Below are 24,736 nucleotides of genomic sequence, written 5' to 3' on the forward strand. Positions count from 1 at the left end.
TGAAGACCGCGGGGGCTGGTGGAGGGGGGCGGGGTGCGGGGGCATTGGTGGAGGGGAGGGGTCGGGGTCACACCCACGGGGCGCTGGGGTCACGCATTTCTCACCCCTCTGAACAAAACAGCTGCTCGGGCGGGCTCGGCGCCTCTGTTTAGGCCCAAATTCCCTCCTCATCGTCCTGCGAGGTGGAGACAAAAGGGGGGGGGGCATGGGAGTTTGAGACGGGGGGGGGGCAGTGAGGGGGCAGTGGGGGGGGGGGGGATCAGTGAAAGCTACCGTAGGGAAAAGCGAGCGGGGCCGAGAAGGGGAGAGGGGGGAGAGCAAAGGGGGCAGAAAGACAAAGAGGGAAGGGTGAGGTGGGCTGATGAGACGCTCACCACGCATTGTCAGGCAACATACAAAGATCCCCCGTATAGCCTTACTAGACTCTTGAGGAAAGTGCTGTTAGCGAGTCGCACCTACGAAGGCCGGCACGGCACACGAGGTTGGGTGGCCAGCACCAGGCCCGGCCGCCTTTGTCTCCTCATTACTGATCTATATATCATATATTTACATATTTACTTGTGTGTATCTGTATAGGTATGCATGTATCTGTATGGATGTATATGCATATTTCTGTGTGTGTATGTATCTGTGTGTTTGTGTGGGTACGAAAGTTGGCACAGTAGGGAGCACAGCTGCTGGTGCATCTGCCAGTGATCTCAGTCAGTCAACCCATGGCACCTGCTGGGTCTGTCCAGGGACCTCCTCCTGTCAGCGAGCATTGGAGACTTCACGTGGCCTCAAAGTGCACCTAGCCTGGCACAGGCGCTGTGGCGACGTCGCCGTCACTTCGTGGCATTGCTGGGTACGTGCCTGGTCAGGAGACGGTCCCTGGTTGGACACGGGACCACGACCCAGTGATCGGTGGTAATCGTCATCGTAGTTGTCCGCCATCAGCTTCATGCGGTTCTGTGTCTGCTCCAGGCAACCCGGGGGCGAGGGGGAGGGGGGGAGGGGCGAGGGGAGGGGCGAGTCCATCATTTATTGCAGATTCCAAAACACTGATAGAATGCGATCGTCACTGCTGCAATACCACAGCACAGATTGGTCCCACGTTGGAATCCTCTACCTCCTGCTGCTGCTGCTGCTTTCATTGCTGGGATGGGGCATCCGGCTCTCACTTCACTGCTGCGCCCGACAGAGTTCAGAGTGAAGCGGCGGGCGGGGCGAGTGGCTTGCGCACTGTGCTATGAACCCGTCTATCCTGACTGACATTTCCAGCCACGGCGACCATGAGTGGCGAGAAATATCTTAAAGAAAGCCTTCATCCAGCAGTGGATTAGCAGAGGGACTGCAAAGTACTATTACAGTATCATTCTAATCGATGTGAAACACACGGGATGGAGCCATGGTAACATGGGCGCGTACAAAGACGGGCACCGGGTGGACCTTCAACATCGCAGGCCTTCATCCATCCAGCAGTGGACTGATCATGGCTGATGGTGATGAATGAACACATTTCTTGGCACGTTGTGGCGAGGGGGCGAGCGGGTGGGGGGGGGGCTGTGAGTGGAGGAGTCGGAGGAGGTGATGGGGAGTGGAGGCGCAGCGGTTAGCACTACACTGCGCTATCAACCCGGTGTCCCGAGTTCGATTCCCGCTCACGGCCAACACCGGTGACGCTTATCTGAACTGATCCTGGGCCTCCCCTAGGTCGATTCGGCTTCAAAAAGGTACCTGCTGCGGTGTGTAAACATTGCTATTAGGGAGACAAAGGCGGCCGGGCGTGGTGCTGACCACCCACCCCCTCGTGTGCCGCCCCGGCCTTCAAAGGATGCTACTCGCTAACAGCACTTGCTCCAACAGTCTGTTAAAGGCTATACGGGGGATGTTTATCTTTGGAGGTGGTGCAGCAGCAGCAGCAGCAGCAGGAGGTGGAGGAGGAGGCAGGAAGGAGGAGGGTGCGGCGTGATGCCCGAGGCGGCCTGCTCAGCGTCACGGCGAGCGGGGGGGGGGGGGCAGGGGGGGGTGGGGGGGAGTCGTTATCAGCGCGCGTCTCCGGACCCCCGATAGCGCGGGCTGGCTGATGGAGAGGGGTCGGTCACGTGGGCGCGGGGCGAGCCAGGCGGGGGCGGGGGGGGGGGGCAGGTGAGGCGGGTCGGCGAGGAGCAGGGCCGGGGTTAGGTGAGTCGGTGAGGGTGCCGCAATGGGGGATCCGGGGGGGGGGATAGCCCCGTGCCTTGAGAGCGCGAGAATTGGTGTTGATATTTAGCAGAGAACAATGCGTTGTACTACGTCTTGTTTATGGACGTAGGATGACCGCGTTTAAACAGCTTGATATGTCTATATCGGCCCCTGGGGAGGGCGGCGGGAGGGCGGCGTGAGGGTGGGTGGAGTGAGTATGGGTGAGGAGGGAGTGAGTGAGGAGGGAGTGGGTGAGAAGGGAGTGAGTGAGGAGGGAGTGGGTGAGGGTGGGTGGAGTGAGTGAGTGAGGGTGAGGAGGGAGTGAGGGTGAGGAGGGAGTGGGTGAGAAGGGAGTGAGTGAGGGTGAGGAGTGAGTAAGGGTGAGGAGTGAGTGTGGGTGAGGGTGGAGTGGGTGAGGAGTGAGTGGGTGAGGGTGGAGTGGATGAGGAGTGAGTGAGGGTGAGGAGTGAGTGTGGGTGAGGAGGGACCGGATGGAGCTGCGCGGTGATGGCAGACGATGTGGGGGGGGAGGGGGCAGGGGGGGGGGGTGCAGAACGCGAGGATGACAGCCGGGAGCGGTGATGCCTCAGGGAGCATTAACCCCTGGCCCTGACCCTAACCCCTGACCCTGACACTCATGATGAATGCCCCATCGCCAACAAGGATCCCAACTCGAGACCATCCTCCGAGCTCAACCACAATCGCGTCCACAGCTTAAACCCTCACCCTAAACCACAGCCCAATCCTCACCGCAACTCCCAAACCCCTGCAGCCGAACTTCCACACAAAAACCGCAAATCTCACTTTAACTGCTGACCTCTCACCCACATCCTCAACCTCGGTGCTTAACCCCTCACCCCAACTGCAGCGTTAACGCCCAGACTCGATCGTAATCCCAAGCCGCAATCCCAACCCTTAACCGAAACCCCACATCTACATCCGAACCTCAACAACTCTCACCCTAACCTCAACTCTCACCCTAACCTCAACAACTCTCACCCTAACCTCAACTCTCACCCTAACCTTAACAACTCTCACCCTAACCTCGCCTTAGCCCCCAGCAGTGACCTGCATCATTTAGCCTGGCCGTAACAATGCCCCTTGTCTTAACCGCGAATAGTAAATCTAACAATCACCTGACCCTAACGTTGACACTGAGGTTGACCCTGTCCACCGATATTGACCGAAGCCTCACGTTGCCAATGACCCCGCCCCGGTCTTCACCTAGACGCGGTCATTAACCCTGACCTCTAAATCATAACGGTGTCACACGACACTAACCCATGCAAATGACCCTGACCCTCACTTTAATCCTAGACGAACCCTTAGCCTAACAATGAACCCGACCTCTAAAATTGACCCTGACTATAACACTTACCATGTTAAGATGTCTCTGACCTATGCCCGTGACCCCAAAGCGAATCATGATTCCGGTTGACCCCCGAGTGACCCCGTGCCCCCCGAGTGACCCCGTGCCCCCCCTCCCCCGCGCCACCTGCTGCTTGAGCTGCTGCACGAGGCGGTCCTTCTCCTGCCGGAGGCCCCCCACCTCGTCCAGGGCCTTCTTCTTCTTGGAGGAGGAGGAGGAGAGCTCCAGGAGGGCGATGTTGGCGTCCTTCTCGCTGATGGCGGCCAGCAGAGCCTCCTGCCTGCGGGGAGAGCGGCAGGTGGGGGGGGGGGGGCAACAAGGGGAGAGGGTGAGGGAGAGTGCAGAGAGAGAGAGAGAGTGAGAGTGCAGAGAGAGAGAGAGTGAGGGAGAGTGCGGAGAGAGAGGGAGGGAGAGTGCAGAGAGAGTGAGGGAGAGTGCAGAGAGAGAGAGAGAGAGTGAGGGAGAGTGCGGAGAGAGAGGGAGGGAGAGTGCAGAGAGGGAGTGATGGAGAGTGCAGAGAGAGTGAGGGAGAGTGCAGAGAGAGAGGGAGGGAGAGTGCAGAGAGAGTGAGGGAGAGTGCGGAGAGAGAGGGAGGGAGAGTGCAGAGAGAGAAAGTGAGGGAGAGTGCAGAGAGAGAGTGATAGAGAGTGGAACGGGAGGGTGGGGTGCGAGGGAGCGTGTGGGTGAGCGAGGGACGAGTGTGTGAGTGAGACAGAGAGACTGATGAGGGAGGCACCGTGGAGGAGTGGAGAGGGAGTGTGAAGGAGAGTGTGGGGGGGGGGGGGGGAGTGGAAGATGAGTGAGAGAGAGAGCGGTAAAGATCTAATCTAAAGAGACGAGGTAGACGAGAGGGAGGAGGAGGGAGAGTTCGGGGAGAGTGAAGGCATGGTGCGGTGGGGGGGGGGAGAAGGAGATGAGTCAGACGAGAGGGAGGATAGACGATGCAAGAGGAGGAGCGGAGCGCGCAAGTCGACGAGGAGGAGGAGGAGGTTGTCACGCGTTGGCAGGTGACTTCACTGTCTGCCACAAACACTTTCATCAGCAGCACTGCCCCCAACACTTCAAAGCGCTCTCCGCATTTCCCTGCCCTTGCCCCGTGGCCCAAACGGGGCAAGCGGTGGTGGGGAATCTAGCGGCGCCATGCACCTGCCTCGTGACCTCCCACACCTGCCTCGTGACCCCCCTCACCTGCCTCGTGACCTCCGTCACCTGCCTCCTCACCTCCCTCACCAGCCACGTGTCCCCCCTCGCCTGCCACGTGACCCCCCTCACCTGCCACGTGACCTCCCTCACCTGCCTCGTGACCCCCCTCACCTGCCTCGTGACCTCCCTCACCTGCCTCGTGACCCCCCTCACCTGCCTCGTGACCTCCCTCACCTGCCTCGTGACCCCCCTCACCTGCCTCGTGACCTCCCTCACCTGCCACGTGACCTCCCTCACCTGGGCTCCCGTGGATTATTTGGCTACCACATCCATCTCGCCTCATTTTGTCCTCATGGCCAACGCGTTATTCCTATCAAGCTGTTCATAGCATTGCAGGATTGTAGGGTACAATAATAAAATCATGACTATGACTGGCACACCTTGCACACTCGTGCTAGGTAGCTAGGCCTTACGACGATAATCACTTCTTCAAGCCAGCCCGGGAAGCATTCCGGAAAATGCCGAGTGAGAGAGACAATAAGCCCCACTCCCATTGGACCGACGTTCCACGTAAGGGTCCTTCTTCAATGGCCCCTCTGCTCCGCGTGGCAGTTACAGATGCCATCGATGCGCTTGGAGTGCATCTGAGTTCGTCATATTTAGTGAAGCCTGGGAGTGACAATTATTCTAATGGTCTTCATCGCCGCAATCCAGGGAAGCCGAAGACGCTCGGATGTTTGGCCCCCGCACTCCACGAGGAGTGATCGGAGGGGACCGGAGACACCGGAGAACACCACGGCGTTGTATACGAGGGGGAGACACTCGAATCACCGCCGCACATATAGATGCAATAATCCATCACTGCTCCCGCCGTATGCTGATCACATATGCGGGGTTGAAAATCAGCCGGAGCTATGCGGGGCTGACCACGAGAAAATTCCTCACAGCCCACATTGCGCTCTCATAGCGGGGGATTGGCGAGGGGGGAGGTGGGGGAGGGGGGAGGTGGAACCTGGGCAGTGTCCCATTAGATATGAAGCCCTGATATTAGATTCAACGACAAGTCGTGCCCATATATTTGTCTGTGTAGCTCCCCTCTAGAGAACGTGGGTGGAAATCGCTCGCTCGCGCACACGGACTGCGAGCGAGCGAACCGCGGGCGCACGCGATGCGATGCGATGCCCAGGAGGGTGACCTCACCAGAAGGAGCACGCGTTCGCCTGCGATCAGCATGATTCACCCCTCCATCTCCCCCGCGTCACCCCGCTCGCCTCTACCTCACCCCCTCAGTCTCACCCCGTTCACCCCCCCCCCCACTCCCCCCCACCTCGCCCCCACCCCCACTAATCTCCAGACAGGGGCGGTGTCGGGATTATCTTCGTCTAGGGAATTAGCTGGGATCACCCAGGGCCCTCGACTACTGCCATTCCCGCACCCCGCACAGCCGGGATCCCACGCCCTGCACACGGGGTCACTGCACCCTGCACGGCGGGGTCACTGCACCCTGCACACGAGGTCACTGCACCCTGCACCATGCACTCTGCACACGAGGTCACTGCACTCTGCACACGAGGTCACTGCACCCTGCACTCTGCACACGAGGTCACTGCACTCTGCACCCTGCACATGAGGTCACTGTAACCTGCACACGAGGTCACTGCACCCTGCACACGAGGTCACTGCACCCTGCACGGCTGGGTCACTGCACCCTGCACACGAGGTCACCGCACCCTGCACGGCGGGGTCACTGCACTCTGCCCAGATCTTTCAAGGATTTGTGAGCTCCTCACACACTCCAGCCTGGTTAAACCCAGGATGGATCGTAGGCAGGCCCAGCCTGAATGTTTCCAACCGGCGAAGATGCTCCATTAAGGGGGTCCACGTTTCAGACTCACACACACTCAGACTCACACACACACTCAGACTCACACACACACTCAGACTCACACACTCAGACTCACACACACACTCAGACTCACACACACTCAGACTCACACACTCAGACTCACACACACAGACTCACACACACAGACTCACACACACACACTCAGACTCACACACACTCAGACTCACACACACACACACTCAGACTCACACACACACACACGCGTGCTTGGCACTCCACAGGAAAGGCCCCCAGGACGCGGTGTCAGATACATTTATTTAATTTCAAAGTTGTTCCCCCATCCCCTACGTCCATACCTCCCCCATCCCCATCCTCCACGTCCATACTTCCCCCATCCCGTCCAGCCCCAACCCCCACTCCCCTGAGCCCTCCACCGTTAAACAAAGCTGCTTCGATAGTCACGGACAATCCTCGACCCTGACCTCATCCATCCCAATATTACAAGAAGGTCTATCGCCCGAAACGTCGGATGTTACCATGAATGTTTCCCTTTTGGAACACTGTTATTGACTAATGTTCGGAGTGTCTGTCTCTGTGTGGGTGTTCTTCTTTATTTTTTTGCCCTGGGTTACGAACCCCGGCCACCCGGGTTCGATTCCCGCTCACGGCCACCAACACTGGCGACGATTCTTTGAACCGGTCCTGGGCCTCCCCTAGGTCGACTCAGCCTCAAATGATTAACGAGGTAGATTAATGGGGCTGGGTTTGTTGCTGGTCACCCACTCTGCCCCCACCCCCTCGTGTGTTGCCGTTCCGCTCTTCATGGGTGCTACTCGCTAACAGCACTTGCCCCAAAAGTCTGTCAAAGGCTAGACGGGGGATCTTTGTCATTGTGCTGGTGCACCACTACCGACGCAGCCGCACAAGCGACGTTCGTCTCCACCAAAGTCGTCGGCGAGTCTCAAGCTCCCTGTGTGAGGAACCCCAACCCCGCAGGTGTACTCGACAGTGTCACACTCCAAACTCCGCACAGATAGAGTCGAGAATCCAGCACTCAGCTGACATGCATTACCATTGGTCCCCTCGCAACCCCGAGCCGACAGCACCTGGTATTCCCAGACCGTCTCCCATATAAGCGCAAACCAGGTACAACGCCTGCTCGGCTTCCGAAATGTTGGTGTTGAGCTGATACACTCATCCTCAACGGAGCTGATATCTGATGCTAAGCAGGGTCGTACCTGGTAAGTAAGTACAGTGATAGTGTAATATCAGTGCTTTAAATTCACCTCGGAAAACCTCACTGAGTCTCAAGATTGCTTTCGAGGAGGGTCCTGCTATAAACTTGGAAATTTAGCCAAATCCTCCGAGGAGAGTTCGTCTGCGTGTGGGAGGAGACTGCAGAATCCGGACATAATCCGGCGCGCGCGCTGGCACGCTGACGTGCTGTGTAAGGGGAGAGTGGCAGAGAGTGGGAGAGAGTGGGAGAGAGTGGGTGGGAAGGGGGGTGAGAGACAGGATGGGCAGGGACGTGAGAATGGGAGAGCTAGAGAGAGAGGGTGGGGAGATGGAACGAGAGACTTGCGAGAGATGAGATAAGAGAGTGAGATGGGGAGAGCGGAAGGAGAGAGGTAGGGGCTGTGGACAAAACGAGAGAGCCGGCAGAGGGGAGAGAGAGAGAGAGAGATAAGAGAGAGGGGAGAGAGATAAGAGAGAGTGGGGAGAGTTCGAGAAGGCGGGACGGGCAGCAGAAGTGGAGAGGAGATAGATGGGGGAGAGAGGGGGGGCGTCGACAGTGCGTAGATAGAGGAGAAAGATGGAGGGGAGAGAGGGGGAGAGCGTGGAAGGAGAGCGGAGAAAGAGTGGGGAGAGAGAGCAGAGAGCCAGGGAAGTGATGGAGGGGGGGGGGACCGGGGTGGATTGTCACGGCTCTTGGCGGGATTATGCACCCCCAGCCTCTGAGGACTGCTGCTTTGGAGAGTCAGAGGTCAACCCCAAATCACACGGCGATGTTTGGGTTACGAGATTAGTCGTGAGTGTGCGCGCGTGTGTCAGAGTGTGTGCGCGTGTGTCAGAGTGTGTGCGCGTGTGTCAGAGTGTGTGCGCGTGTGTCAGAGTGTGTGCGCGTGTGTCAGAGTGTGTGCGCGTGTGTCAGAGTGTGCGCGCGTGTGTCAGAGTGTGTGCGCGTGTGTCAGAGTGTGTGCGCGTGTGTCAGAGTGTGTGCGCGTGTGTCAGAGTGTGTGCGCGTGTGTCAGAGTGTGTGCGCGTGTGTCAGAGTGTGTGCGCGTGTGTCAGAGTGTGTGCGCGTGTCAGAGTGTGTGCGCATGTGTCACAGTGTGCGCGCGTGTACAAGTTGGCCTTCGCAGGCACTCGCTCACAGCACTTGCCCCAACAGTCTGTCGAAGGCTATCAAGGGGATCATTGTCTTTGTCTCTCGGGATCGTGAGCGGCAGGGTTGGCAGCGCAGTGTGAACACTCGCGACTCACAGCAAGAACCACGTGTCTATGTTCTCCCTCTGCTCTGCATGGATTTATATCATCCCGCACTGTGCGTAGCCAACCCCGTGCTAATGGGAGGTCCGGAGGAAGAAGGACAAACTAGCACACAGCACAAAGCAGTTTGGAGGAAATGAGTCAGACGCTGTTGCTTTTGTCCTGCTGGTGACCCAAGTCGCGATCGCAAATTAGACTCTACCCTGGTCTCTCGGGTTCCCACCTGGTTCAACAAAATCCACTTTCAACTTCATTTGTGTTGGTGTGCTGCTCGGTATGTGTGTGTACCTGTGTTGCTGTGCACGTGTGTGTCTGTGTGGGTGGGGAGCGGTAGTGGAGCGGTTAGCGCTACACTGCGCTACGAACCCGGCGACCCGATTTCGATTCTCGCTCACGTCTAACACCAGTGACGAATCTCTGAACCGGTCCTGGTCCTCCCCTAGGCCAACTTAGCCTCAAATGTGTACCTCGTGCGGTGTGTAAACATCACCAGCCTTCAATCTCGATTTGAAGTTGCCGTGACTGCAGGGATCCATACTCTTCGGTTCTTTCGGCAAAGTCACGTGGGTATAATTAGTTGTATTTTATACCGACGTCACTTTGCGGAAATAACCAAAGAGAATCACCAGCCTTCAGAGGCGCTCGCGAACAGCACTTGTCCCAACAGTCTGTTAAGGATATAGGGAAGATCTTTGTCTTTTGTGCGTGTGTATGGTGACGTGTGTATGGTGACGTATGTATGGTGACGTGTGTATGGTGACGTATGTATGGTGACGCGTGCTTATATCGGTGGAGGGGGGGGGGGTAGCAAAAGTAGGGGGGGTCATTGGGGGTCCATCAGCCGTAATTAATCACCCATCATCACGTGCTTGGCCCTCATCACGTAGCTGCCGCCAGAGTTCGTGACGCGACCTCTGCCGCCTCCGATCACGTGCCTCCCCCCACCACCCCCCTCATCCCCCTCGTCCCCCCTCATCCCCTAGACGACCCCTGCTTCGCACATATGCGCGGGCATCCTCTGCTAAGACCCCTAATCTCACCCCGTCCCGGGGACCCACGACTCTCGGCTTAGCCGCAGCCGCCGCCGCAGCAGCAGCAGCAGCAGCCACGGCGCTCCTCCTGCCTGAGCGGATTGAGACGTGAGCATCGGGTCGGATCGGGGTCGGGATCGGATCGGGGTCAGGACGGGGTCGGATCGGGATCGGGGTCAGGACGGGGTCGGATCGGAATGAGATCGGGGTCAGGACGAGATCGGATCCTGATTGGGATTGGAACAGCATCGATCCCTATGGGGTCAGATTTTGGTCAGGACTAGGCCAGGCTATAGTTGAGACCTAATCGGATATGGGTCAGATTGAGGTCAGGTTGCGTTTGCGCCAGGTCAGGCAGACATACGCACGTGTTAAACATACACACGTGTTAAACATACACACGTGTTAAACATACACAAGTGTTAAACATACACAAGTGTGTGCACATATTGGGGAGACCAAGGTGGCGAAGCGTGGTGCTGGGCACCCACTCCCTCGTGCGCCTTGTTGGCCTTAATCGATGCTCGCTAACGGCATTTCCCCCAAAAGTCTGTTCAGGATATGGGGGGGGGGGGGGGTTTGTCTGGGTTGTGTGCGCGTGTGTTTGTGTGCTCTGTTTTCTGAGCGCGGATTACGCTGCGAAAGTTTACTCAGAAAAACAACCGCTCCACGTTTTGAGCAGCCGCTGCCTCTCCTCTCCCTCCCTCCCCTGCACTTCCACTCAATCGCTCGGGGAAATCTCATTACGATCAGAGGTCCCACCTCATTCCGACAGAGTCGCTCCCACGTGGCTGCCTTCGCGTGCTCGCAGAGAGAGCGCTTCAACCAATACCGAACTCACCCCACCTCGAACACCACCTTCCCTCCCTCCTCCTCTCCCCCCATTGCCTCTCTCTCTCATCCCTCTCCCCCCCCCGTCTCTCACCCGTACCTCTACTTTCATCACCCATCCCCTTGGTCATCCTTCTCGCTTGCCCTCTCTACTCTCCATCCCATCCGCCCTCTCTCCTCCCATCCCTATTTTTTCTCTCTCCTCTTCTTCCACCCCCCTTCTACATTCCCTCTCTCCGCCATCTCCTCTCTTCTCCTCTCCGCTTTCATCATCTCTACTCTAATCATCCCTCCCCTACTACCCCTCCTCCTTGCCTCTCGTAGTCTTTGAGACTCCTAACTTTCACCCCTCGTCTCTTTTATCCCCACTCTCGTTTCCTCTCCCTGCCTTCATTCGAATGTCACGCAGCATTGCCCGTCTCCACATTCACGTCGCTCGCATCGACGCACGCCATTGCACACGTGACACACTGACCCGGGCGACCCCTGTGAGACTTACACAGGTGAGAGTCAGGTGGGAGGTGAACTACAGGTGAGGGTCAGGTGTGGGGAGTAGGGGTGGGGGTCCTGGCAGAGGTGAAGGATTTCATGCTGAAAGAACCCGCAGGAAAGCTCAGCCACACCGATGCGCTCCCTCTCTCTCTCCCCCACACATTCGCGCGGCTAGCATCAGTGGCGAGTTATATCTGAGCCGGCCCTGGGTCTCTGTTCCTCTTCAGCCCACCCGCACGCGTCCTGAGAACAGCTGATGAGAGGCGAGAGACGAAGCGCGCTCCGTGCCAGTGGAGGCAGAGAGAGAGAGGGAAGGGGAGAGACAGCGCAGGATGACGCGGCGGCGGCAGCAGCGACATCGGAGAGTTCGGAGGTCCCAGCCGGACACGGGCAGCCGGGGAGAGGAGCGGGCAGTGGGGGAGGACTCTGCCCAACGACTCACACAGAGATCCATAGACTCACACATAGACCCATAGACTCACATAGAGATCCATAGACTCACACAGAGACCCATAGACTCACACAGAGATCCGTATACTCACACAGAGACCCATAGACTCACACATAGATCCATAGACTCACACAGAGATCCATAGACTCACACAGAGATCCACAGACTCACACAGAGATCCACAGACTCACAAAAGAGATCCACAGACTCACATCGAGACACACAGACATAGGAATGATTGCACGAACAGATGGGAGGCCTCGTCGCAGGAGTGAGCGGTGGCAGAGCGCCGCCCACACCGCGAGAGTGCGCAACGCGAGAGGATTCGCTCGCTGCTCGTGGACACAGAGAGAGAGAGAGTTCAGAGGTGAATGGGGGAGCGGGGGAGGCGAGGGCGGGGTGGCAGGGGCGGGAGGTAGGGGGGGCTACCCCACTATGGGAAGTGGCGTCCACCCTGACCCTGCCGCTCACCCCTCACCCCGCCCCTCACCCCCGCCCCTCGCCGCAGTCATTAATTAGGGCCGGGATCTTATTTTAACCTTTGATTGGTGATAGCGGGGCCGCGCCGCGCAGATGAACCCCTTCACTCACAGCGCCCATGCCTGGCCCCCTGTCGATGTGCATGTTTGCCTTGCGCCATTTCTTTTTCTGTGTGCGTGCGTCTGATTCTGGCTCGGTAAACGAGGGAGCGGATAGCGTGTGTCATATACAAAGATAAATCACCCCCGTATAGCCTCGAACAGACTGCTCGGGCACATGCTTTTTGCCAGTAGCACCTATGAAGGCCGGCACGGCACACGAAGGGGTGTGGTGGCCAGCACCACGCCCGACCGCCTTTGTCTCCCCCAGTGACGATGTTTGTACACCGCACTAGGTACTCGTTTAAAGGTTGAGTCGACCTACGGCAGACCAAGGACTGGTTCGGACATTCGTCACCGATGTTGGCCGTGAGCAGGAATGGAACTCGGCTCGCCGGGTTCGTCGCGCAGCGTGGCGCCTTTGTCTCCCCAGTGGCGATGTTTACACACCGCACCAGGTACTCATTTGAGGCTGGGTCGACCTAGGGCAGGCCCAGGACCGGTTCAGAAAATCGTCACTGGATGTTAGTGGCCGTGAGTGGGAATCCAATTCGGGTCGCTGGGTTCGTAACGCAGCGCGCTAGCCGCTACACACACACAACACATTAACATAAATAAACATATACAGACAAAGATCCCCCGTATAGGCTTCAGCAGACTGCTGTTGTTCGCGACTAGCACCTATGAAGGCCGGCACGTGTCTCGGCTGTGACCTGGCAGTGGGCAGCACACTGCGCCGCGAACCCGATCAAATAACAATGGCACACGCACACACACGTGTTCACACACGTGTACACACGTTCACATACACACGGTGGCGAGATGCTAACTCCCTCGCCTGGTATGCAGGAGGTCGTGGGTTCGATTGCGACCCTGACGCCTGCTGCTGTGCATTTACTCCCGTGGCAGTTTCATCAGCAGCAGTAGCAGCAGCAGCAGAAGCAGCAGCAGCAGTCAGGGTCAATCCACTGCTGGATGAGGGCTTCCCCAAGGTCACCGCCGAATCCTCGAACTCACACGGCCATCCGATGTCAATAAATATAATCGACAAAGGCCCTCCGCGCGAGCCGTCCACTCGGACGCGTTCCATTCCTTTACCCGCGCGGCAACATCCACGGCCATTCACAAAGCTCCCCAAGGCCGCCTCCACAGCCAACGGCAGCGGAGTCTTCTCTGGGAAAAATAAATAATGGGGCTGGGGGGGGCTTTGTGGGAGAGACTGGGGGGGGTGGGGGTACAGTCCCCGCTGCATCTTCATCACAGATTCTACCGCGAGATCGCTGCTTCTACTCGCCAGGCAAAGCAACCCCCCCCCAGCGCCACCACAACGGCGACCGCCGCTCCCACTCGCATTCCCAAAAACTTCCAAAAACTCACAACCTCCACCACCCACCCCGACTCGTAATAAGAACCAGAGGCGGTTTTAATAAAAAGTACCGAGGCGAGCCAGGCAGCCTGCTGTAAATTTGGAGCAAGGGGCTGGCGACAGCGGCGTTTGTGTTTGTGGCAGTGTTTGTGTTGTGGCAGTGTTTGTGTTGTGGCAGTGTTTGTGTTGTGGCAGTGTCTGTGTTGTGGCAGTGTCTGTGTTGTGGCAGTGTCTGTGTTGTGGCAGTGTTTGTGTTGATTAGAAGCGCGCGACACGCGCCCAGTGCCGCCGCCGTCGACGCCGCCTTTGTTCTCGAGAGAAGTTGCTGATGCGCAGCGCGTAACTTCTTGTCACTGGGGGGGGGGGGGGGCGGTGTGGGGGCTGGGGAAGGAGGGGGTAGAGGGGCGGGGGGTGTTGAGGTTTCCGCTGCAAGGATGTTCCTGTTGGAATCACCAACCCTGAACTCGTGACCCCCGCGTGCTCCACGGTGGGCAATGCGGAGAGGCACGAGGCCACGTGGATGTGGAGAGGTGCCCCCCCCCCCGCCCGTCGCCCCTCCCTTCCCCCGCTCCCCACCGTAAGCCCCCCCCTCCTCTCCACCTTCAGCCCCCCCCCTCCTCTCCACCTTAAGCCCCCCCCCTCCCCACCTTCCCCTCGCGTCCCGTGGGAGTCTCCGGGTGGCGGAGGCCGAACCCCCGGACGAAGCAAAGTGGCGCGCGGGTCACGTGACGACAGGTGCAGCGACTCGGAGCGAGTGGCTGAGTGCGTCACTGAGTGTGCGTAGGTCAGCTCGGCCTCAAACGAGTCTCTGGTGCGGTGTGTGTAAACATCGCCACGAGGGAGACAAAGGCGGCCGGGTGTGGTCCTGGTCAACCGCCGACTCGTGTGCCCGTGCCGGCCTTCATAGGTGCTACTCGCTAACAGCACTTGCCCCAACAGCCTGTTAAAGGCTATACGGGGGATCTTTGTATCATGCGTCTCTGTGAACGTGTGCGTGGCTATGTGGGAGTGCTGCTGCAGTGGGTGGCGCGCTGCGTGGCAAAACTGCCAACCAGAGTTCGATTTCTGCTCACGGCCAACGTCAGCAGTCCTGGGTCTCCCCTAGGTCGACTCAGCCTCAAATGAGTACCTGGTGCAATGTGTAACATCACCACTGGGGAGACAAAGGCGGCCGGGCGTGGTGTTGACCACTCACCCCCTCGTGTGCCGTGCCAGCCTTTATAGGTGCTCGTTAACAGCACTTGCCCCTACAGTCTATTAAGGCTATACGGGGGATCTTTGTCTTTGTATGTGTGTATGTATGTCCGTGTGTATATATGTGTATGTATGTATGTTCGTGTGTGTATGTATTTCCGTGTGTATGTATGTCCTTGTGTATATATGTGTATGTATGTCCGTGTGTATATATGTATGTGCTTATGTGTTGGGCGCAAAGTGTGTTTCGTGTTAAGGTGTCCGGCGCAATGGGAGTCCGTCCAGCATCCTCAGATCGCATTAGGCTTGAGCCGCTTTACTGAGATCACGACTGGCAGGGGCCTAGCCGCCCCGTGACAGAGACGCGCGCGGCGTCTGAGCGCTCACTTATCACGTGAAGCAAGCGCCCAAGCAGGGGGCCACGTAGACCATCGGTGGAATTCAGAGACCATCACAGTCCATCAGAGACCACCAAAGACCACCACTGTCCATCAGAGACTACCACACACCACCACACACCACCACACACCATCACAGCCCATCACAGCCCATCAGAGACTACCACACACCACCACAGCCCATCAGAGACTACCAGACACCATCACAGCCCACCAGAGACAGGCAGAGACCATCACAGCCCATCAGAGACCACCAGACACCACCACAGCCCATCAGAGACCGTCAGAGACCGTCAGTGGTGAGCACATTGCTATGCACTCAGTAACGCGGCTTCGATTACCGGCAGTGACGAATGATATCTGAACCATTCAGAGTGAGCTCCCCGGGGTCGCTGGGGGGTTCGGGGCGGTGGAGGGGGGGGGGCAATACCATATTTTTCACATTTTGTTATCGCTTCTTTCCTTCTGCCAGATTTCACAGCAGTTACACAATCCACATCAGACCTCCGAGGGTCCGATCTTGAAGCCTCATCCCAATATTAAATCGTCTCCCACCCATGGTTCCTCCCTCGGGGGAAGCGCTGGGTGTGAGATCTGGAAAGGAGATACTGCCCCCCCCCCTTTACACCCACCCACCCCCGCCCCCCTAGCACGGGCGTCGCACGCGATATCGGGGCCATCGCCCATCTCGCCGTGCGGTTGTGGCCGAAGCTGCCAGATGAGTAATGCCTTCCAGACCGTGATGAAGATGGTGGTGGTGATGAACGAGCTGGCGGAACATTGAGACGCATTCCTTGTGCCACGCGCGTTGGCTCCATCGTCAACATCATCGCGGCAGTGACCAACATCAGCGTCCTTGATTATCAATAACATCATCATCGTCGCGGCGTTCATCATCACAATAGCGTCTACATCAGCAGCATCGTAACGGAAGCGCTCATCATAATCATCATTGATCATCAAGCGCCACATTCATCAAGCGCCACGTTCTACCATATCTCCGTGTCCTCGGCATGATGATGGCGGTGGTAGTAGTAGTGGTGGTTGTGGTGGTGGTGGGAGACAAATGCGGCCGGGCGTGGTGATGGCCACCCACACCCTCGTGTGCCGTGCCGGCCTTCATAGGTGATCGCTAACACCACTTGCTCCGACAGTCTGTTGGGATATGCGAGTGATTTTTGTATTTTTCTTTGATGTTGGTGGTCGTGGTGATGATGGTGGTGATAGTGATGATGGTGATGGTGACGACGCGCACCAATGCGGCCACCTTACTTCATCTCGAGGACCTCCTCGAGCTGCCTCCTGCGCTCGGCCCGCAGGCTCGCCAGGTGCGTCTCGCGGTCCCGCAGCGCCTGCTGCGTGGCGCCCAGGCGCGAGCGCGTCGCCTCCAGCTCGTGGCGGCATCGCTCCAGCGTCACCTGCAGCTCCTCCACCTGCACCGCGGTGACGGCCACAGAGATGGGGGGGGGGCGGGGGGGGGGGGCGACACACGGGGGCTGAGAGGGGTCTACGTGGGGTTGTTAAAACTACAACTAGACGATGTGTATTTAACCAGGTGAGCCCCATTGAGCTGTATAGCTCTTTTCATCAGAGCGACCTGGCTATCACAAATGACAGCTCAACGCAAGTGGCTCATCATCACGTGGACATTCATAGCAGGAAAAGACTCGAAGCGCACGCCGTTTCTAAATTCGATGGGAAAACCCGAAAGACCCGGAGAAAAATGCATGCGACCACCTGGGAGAGAGATACATGCAAACTCCAAATATACAGCAGGCGTCAGGGTCAGGATCTAACCCATAACCTCCTACATACCAGGCGAGGTAATTAACATCTCCTAGTCACCGTGGTGCCCCTTGTTTAAAGGGGGTGCAAGGGGTCCCTCTCCGCGTGGGGTGCCACGTGTCGGGGAGCGATCCGCAACTTCCCAACTGCCTGGTAACGGAGTAACGGGGTAACGAAGTAACGGGTGATCGGGTAACGCGATCATCGGGTAACGGGGTCACGGTGTAAGGAGGTAACGGGATTTTATTTGGCAGGATAATTCTGGACTCGGAGAGAGCCGCGTTGCGATTGATTTTCGGCCGATTGCGATCTCGGCGCGAGGAGCAGCTCTCGGATTGAACTCTGAAGCGCACCGGGAGTGAGACGTTACTTATTGATGTATCTCCACTACACGAGTCACGGAGTGTCCCCCTGTGCATGGGAGCCAGCTCCGGGCACCGGGCTCCGGGCTCCGTGAGACTGACAAAGGAAACTCCGAGATCGTTCGCGAATCCCGCTCGGGTTGTGATCACTGATCGTGCTGCTGATGATTCGGATGAAACCAACGCTACCGCTGATGCTGCCGTTGATGCTGCTGATGGTGATGATGGTGATGATGGTGCTGATGGTGGTGATGGTGGTGGTGGTGGAGTCACATTGACGCGAGTCGCGCGCCAGTAAAATCACAAGCACGCGGCGGCCTGACCCCCACGAGCGGCACGTCACGCCGCGGCTGCTACCCCTCGCGGTACACAGGGAGCGGGAGACAAAGGGGGTCGCGCGCATTGACACAGCCCTGGGTGGGGGATGCTCAGGCAGCAGTCACTGCGCGGCAGAGGCGAGCACGGGGAATAGGGGGGGGGGGGACAGGACAACTCGACCATGGTCAGGGGCGTGGAGCGGTGGCGCAGCGGTTAGCGCACTGCGCGATCAACCCGGCCTTCCCAGTTTCGATTTCAGGCCACGGAGAGCATCAGTGGAGAGTGATTCCCTGTACGTATGTTGAATGTATGTTGTATGTATGTTGAACTTCTTTCGCACCGTATGTTAACCGGTCTTGGAAGCGCCCCCCCCCCCCCCATTCCCTTCACGTCGCTCGTGGGGGTTGTTTGACCATACTTCGCCACATTGGTCACTGCGGATCGGTGGAGGCGGAGGTGGGGGCAGGACCGGTTCACATCACTTTGCACTTTTGTGCAAACGTGGCCAGGAGCCGAACTCAGGTGGGCTTGTTTATAGTGCAGTGCGCTAGCCACTGCGAAACCAACTCCACCCCCTGTCACTCACCCCTCATAGCTCCACCCCCTGTCAATCACCCATCATAGCTCCACCCCCTGTCACTCACCCATCATAGCTCCACCCCCTGTCACTCACCCATCATAGCTCCACCCCCTGTCACTCACCCATTACAGCTCCACCCCCTGTCAATCACCCATCATAGCTCCACCCCTGTCACTCACCCATCATAGCTCCACCCCCTGTCAATCACCCATCATAGCTCCACCCCCTGTCAATCACTCATCATAGCTCCACCCCCTGTCAATCACCCATCATAGCTCCACCCCCTGTCAATAACCCATCATAGCCCCACCCCTTGTCAATCACCCATCATAGCTCCACCCCCTGTCAATCACCCATCACAACGCCTCCGCTGGTTGTGAATGCAATTACTGAGATAATTGCCGACACGAGACGAATTAGCGTGCTCGCGGGGTGTGTGTTGAGGGTGTGTATATGTGCGTATGTGTGTAGACATCTGCATATGCTTGTTTGTCCTTGTCCCTGTGTCTGTGTGCCTACTGTATCCGACAGGCACACAGACACGTGTGTGTATGCATGTGTGTCTGTGTGCGCGCGTGCCTGTGAATGCGTGCGGAGCTCTCAGATCCTTGAGAGGTCTGGTCACCATCCCATCAGTGAGCTCCTACGGCAGGCAAGGCTGCGTTGGCTGGGCCGCCCGCATGCCCAGCCACCGCATGCCCAGCCACCGCATGCCTAAACAGCTTTTGTTCGGCCGGGTAGAGGGGGCTAAACGGGCGCGGCACGGGCTAGAGAGGAGATGGAGTGATGTGGTACAGGAGGACGTGGAGCTGAGTGGACTTGCCGATGACTGGTACCAGCGGTGTTAAGATCAGTCTCTCTGGAGGAGGCTCGTGAAGGACGCTGCTACTGGAAGTTGAAGGCAGTCGTCCTCCAGTAACAACGGAGGGCAGAGGAGCGACGCTCACAAGAACGAGCAGAGCGCTAAACACACAGCGAGGTGACACAGTAGGGAATCCAGATGGCGCATCTACCAGTCATCTCAATCAGTCAACCCATGGCACCTGGGTCTGTTCCGTGACCTCCTGTCAGCGAGCCTTCGACACTTAATGTGGCCTCAAAGTGCACCTGGCCTGGCACAGACGCCGTCGTGACGTCACCGCCACTTTGTGACGAACGGTGGCTGTTGTTGTTGTTGCTGTTGTGTGTGTGTGTGTCTACGTGCGTGTGTGTCTGCGTGTGTGTGTAGGTCTACGTGTGTGTGTGTCTACGTGTGTGTGTCTACGTGTGTGTGCGTGTGCCTGTGCGTGTCCTGCATGCTGGGGAATGACCCCAACATTCCCCCTCATGCCCTCGTGACCCCTACCTGGGCCGCTGTCGGCTCATAGCCGCCGCGCTGCGGGGGACCCAGGGCGCCTCGCCTCTGCCCGTGCGTTTGGGGTGGTTTGGAGGGAAGGGGGGGGGGGGGCGGGGAGGGGAGGGGCGCCCGCGGGTTCAGGATTGTCCACAACACGCGACAATGAAAGCAAAACAACAGCAAATGAACAAAATTAAACAACAACGAAAGTAAACCAAGCGGAGCGAGCGGCAACTCTACCTCCATCCTAGCGGGCTTCGGCAAGGATGGACTCGATACGCGCCCATTGTAAAGCGCGAAACGTGCTCCGTTATAACGCGAAACACACGCCGTTATAACGCGGAACACACTCCGTTATAACGCGAAACGTGCTCCGTTATAACGCGAAACACACGCCGTTATAACGCGAAACGTGCTCCGTTATAACGCGAAACACACGCCGTTATAACGCGAAACCTGCTCCGTTATAACGCGAAACACACTCCGTTATAACGCGAAACGTGCTCCGTTATAACGCGAAACACACGCCGTTATAACGCAAAACACACTCCGTTATAACGCGAAATGTGCTCCGTTATAACGCGGTTTCTGAGGGGTCGATGACGAACTACTTTCTTGAGCTGAGCGGAGTGATACAGTAACACGGCGGGGTACCTTCAGTTCTCTGTCCCGCCATCTCACTGCGTGTGTGCGCGTAGCGCTGCGTGTGTGTGCGTAGCGCTGCGTGTGCGGGTAGCGGTGCGTGTGTGCGCGTAGCGCTGCGTGTGTGCGCGTAGCGCTGCGTGTGTGCGCGTAGCGCTGCGTGTGTGCGGGTAGCGCTGCGTGTGTGCGGGTAGCGCTGCGTGTGTGCGGGTAGCGCTGCGTGTGTGCGCGTAGCGCTGCGTGTGTGCGCGTAGCGCTGCGTGTATGCGCGTAGCGCTGCGTGTGTGCGGGTAGCGCTGCGTGTGCGTGGGTAGCGCTGCGTGTGTGCGCATAGCGCTGCGTGTGTGTGGGTAGCGCTGCGTGTGTGTGGGTAGCGCTGCGTGTGTGTGGGTAGTGCTGCGTGTGCGCGCGTAGCGCTGCGTGTGTGTGGGTAGCGCTGCGTGTGTGGGTAGCGCTGCGTGTGTGCACGTAGCGCTGCGTGTGTGCGCGTAGCGCTGCGTGTGTGTGGGTAGCGCTGCGTGTGTGGGTAGCGCTGCGTGTGTGTGGGTAGCGCTGCGTGTGTGTGGGTAGCGCTGCGTGTGTGCGCGTAGCGCTGCGTGTGTGTGGGTAGCGCTGCGTGTGTGTGGGTAGCGCTGCGTGTGTGTGGGTAGCGCTGCGTGTGTGCGGGTAGCGGTGCGTGTGTGTGGGTAGCGCTGCGTGTGTGCGCGTAGTGCTGCGTGTGTGCGCGTAGCGCTGCGTGTGTGCGCGTAGCGCTGCGTGTGCACGTAGCGCTGCGTGTGTGCGCGTAGCGCTGCGTGTGTGAGGGTAGCGCTGCGTGTGTGCGGGTAGCGCTGCGTGTGTGCGCGTAGCGCTGCGTGTGTGCGCGTAGCGCTGCGTGTGTGCGCGTAGCGCTGAGTGTGTGCGCGTAGCGCTACGTGTGCGCGGGTAGCGCTGCATGTGCGTGGGTAGCGCTGCGTGTGCGCGCGTAGCGCTGCGTGTGTGCGGGTAGCGCTGCGTGTGCGTGGGTAGCGCTGCGTGTGTGTGGGTAGTGCTGCGTGTGCGCGCGTAGCGCTGCGTGTGTGCACGTAGCGCTGCGTGTGTGTGGGTAGCGCTGCGTGTGTGGGTAGCGCTGCGTGTGTGTGGGTAGCGCTGCGTGTGTGCGCGTAGCGCTGCGTGTGTGTGGGTAGCGCTGCGTGTGTGTGGGTAGCGCTGCGTGTGTGCGGGTAGCGGTGCGTGTGTGCGCGTAGCGCTGCGTGTGTGCGCGTAGCGCTGCGTGTGTGTGGGTAGCGCTGCGTGTGTGTGGGTAGCGGTGCGTGTGTGTGGGTAGCGCTGCGTGTGTGTGGGTAGCGCTGCGTGTGTGCGCGTAGCGCTGCGTGTGTGTGGGTAGCGCTGCGTGTGTGTGGGTAGCGCTGCGTGTGTGCGCGTAGCGCTGCGTGTGTGCGCGTAGCGCTGCGTGTGTGTGGGTAGCGCTGCGTGTGTGTGGGTAGCGCTTCGTGTGTGTTGGTAGCGCTGCGTGTGTGCGGATAGCGCTGCGTGTGTGCGCGTAGCGCTGCGTGTGTGTGGGTAGCGCTGCGTGTGTATGGGTAGCGCTGCGTGTGTGCGCGTAGCGCTGCGTATCTGGCCCAACGTTATCGCTGCGCCATTTATTTATCGGGAAACTGTTTTCGCTTAACGCGGCACTCTTCGGGAAGGCGTCTACCGCGTTAGACGATGTCTGTCTGGCAAATTAATTAAGCAGAGAGGGACGGGATTCGTCTAATAATTATAATCAATCTGTTTCGCGTGACCTACTTTTCTCCACGACGACGCTCGTGAATTCTCAGTGCGGTGTGTTACAGGGGTTTGTGTCGAACTTAGGCCCCCAGGTCTCACACAGGCAGAGGGCACCTTGACCATGAACATCTTGCAGTGTTGGTTTCACGCGAGGTTAACTCCGCTGATCAGACGCTGAATGTCGAAACCGGTTCAATGCCCGTTGAAACGATGCACTCCCAGAGGGCCGTGTCGCTGATGGGAAGTGTAACACACACGCGAAAAAAGTTCGCGTTTGTTTTTTACGTGGAAGGTTGAGAGACGTGGAGGGGCATCGTCTGGTTATTTAAATTGACGGTGGGGTGGATGCGGGGGATGAATGGTCGCGTGATGTTTACGCTGAAGTTAGAAAGCACCTGGGCTGGTCCAGGTTGGAAGCGGGGAGGGAGGGACGGAGGGGGGCTGATTGAGGGGATGGGAATTGAGGACTTGGTGGCAAAACTCGCTCCCACTCCACGCTCAAAGAGGCCGCGCCGGGCCGCACCTGCACAGCTGCTGCGCGCGCACGCCCAGGTGTGCAACTCTTTCACCAAAGACAAAGGTCTCCCAGGTACCTGCACGCGAGCTGCTGGGGCAAGTGCTGTTAGCGACCACCGATTAAGGCAGGGTAGCCGAAGACACACCCGACCGCCTTTGTTCTCCCGAGTGGCGATGTTTACACACCACACCAGGTACTAATTTGAGGCCGAGTCGACCTAGGGGAGGCCCAGGACCGGTTCAGATCATCGTTACCGGTGTTGGCCGTGAGCGGGAATTTAACTCAGGCCGCCGGGTTCGTAGCGCAGCGCTAACCGCTACACTACCACCCCATACATAGACACGCGCATGTACGCATGCATGTTGAACTTCTTTCGCACCGTACGTAGCCAACTGTGTCAATCGGAGGTGTATAGACATAGACACATGGATGGATACACGTAACTTCGATACATCCACGCACACAAACACACGGGCACGCAGCCTCTCACTGTTGACCGCCTTTCTCTGGCGTGACCCCTACCCTCCATCTCGACCCCTCCCCTTGACCTTTCGACCCCTCCCCAAAACTCTCTCCCCGTTCCTTAAACCCATCCCCTTTCCCTCGACCCTCCAACAACTTCATCTTGAACTCTCCCGTTCCCTTCAAACCCTTCTTCCCGTCCATTGACCCCCATCCCCTTGACCCTCTCCTACCCCCCTCTCTCAGCCCCTCCCCTCCCCCCCAGCCCCGCCCCCCTACCTGCTTGTGAGCCGCGCTGCGCCCCGCCTCCTCCTGGGCGAGCGCGAGGTCCCGCTCGGAGGTGGCGCTCGCGCTCTGCCGCAGAGCCTCCTCCAGCTCCTCGATTCGCTCCTCGCGGCGGCGCAGTGCGTCCTGGGGGGGCGGGCGAGGTTGTGGTGGCGGTGGTGGCGATGGTGGTGGTGGGGAGCGGTGTTGCAGCGGTTAGCGCGCCACGCTACGAATGTCTCCCCTAGGTTGACTCGGCCTCAAACGAGTACCTGGTGCGGTGTGTAGTAAACCTCGCCACTATGGAGACAAAGGCGGTCGGCGTGGTGCTGGCCACCCATCCCCCCATGTGCCGTGTCGGCCTTCATAGGTGTTACTCGCTAACAGCACTTGGCTCAACCCTCTGTTCAGGCTAAACGGGGGATCTTTGCCGTTTTATCGTGACCGAGATGATATCAGCGGTGCAATCATTAATTGGGGTAATCATGATGACAGCGACAATGATCGCGATCATTATAATCAAGATGACCTTCATCAACCAATTGGCACTGCATGTCCATGCCCGAACGAATGCCCGAACGAATGCGACCATGCCCTGCCACGTGGCCTACCCCCCCCCACAGCCTCCACGTGCCCTTCCCTGCACGCGCCGTGGCCCGAGGCTACTCCAGCCCCTTATAAACATCTCGAACACGTTTTCTGAATCTCGGCACCACGGGCTGCCCCCGTTTCTCCTCGTTGCAGGCTGAGATACTGGACTCATTTACTCCGCCAGACACGGTGGGGGTGCTGGCGCGGGGGGGGGGGGGATGAATGTGGTTGGAGTGGGGGGGGGGGCCTGTAGGGGGCGAGCAAGGGGTCAGCTCTGGGGTGGGTGGGGGGGGCGTCTGTATTGTCATTCCATTGCGTTGTTGGGGGGGGGGGGTGTGCACAGTCTTGTCAAGGGGAATCTAAGTCCGCTTTCATCAAGGGACCCCCCCCCCTCGCATGAGCGAGTGGATGAGGCCACTCCGCACAGAGCCAGCGCCAGTACCGCACTCACCCGCAACCCCATCAATCACGGGGATACTAACCCCTCCATCAACACGTGTACCATCACCACCTACACCACCACGTGTACCATCACCACCACGTGTACCATCACCACCTACAATCCCACCACCACGTGTACCGTGACCACCTACACTACCACCACCACGTGTACCATCACCACCTACACTCCCACCACGTGCACCATGACCACCTACACTACCACCACGTGTACCATCACCACCTACACTCCCACCACGTGCACCATCACCACCTACACTACCACCACCACGTGTACCATCACCACCTACACCACCACCACGTGTACCATCACCAC

The 24,736-nt window shown here is 58.5% G+C and overlaps 1 protein-coding gene across 1 annotated transcript in view; it reads right to left on the reverse strand.

Annotated features, from left to right (window-relative positions):
• Positions 1-716: 716 nt before the first annotated feature.
• Positions 717-24,736, reverse strand: part of LOC144721379 (ELKS/Rab6-interacting/CAST family member 1-like) — a 55,969-nt gene continuing 31,949 nt past the window's right edge. The window contains exons 15-19 of the mRNA XM_078598945.1: positions 23,386-23,517; positions 19,743-19,799; positions 16,625-16,785; positions 3,659-3,812; positions 717-954 (exon numbers count right to left, since the gene is read on the reverse strand). Coding sequence (XP_078455071.1) covers positions 751-954; positions 3,659-3,812; positions 16,625-16,785; positions 19,743-19,799; positions 23,386-23,517 — 708 coding nt within the window. The 3' untranslated portion in view covers positions 717-750. The remainder of the gene's footprint in view (positions 955-3,658; positions 3,813-16,624; positions 16,786-19,742; positions 19,800-23,385; positions 23,518-24,736) is intronic.

The sequence above is a fragment of the Lampetra planeri genome, chromosome 11, assembly GCF_965212315.1.
Source record: "Lampetra planeri chromosome 11, kcLamPlan1.2.h2, whole genome shotgun sequence".
NCBI lineage: Eukaryota > Metazoa > Chordata > Hyperoartia > Petromyzontiformes > Petromyzontidae > Lampetra > Lampetra planeri.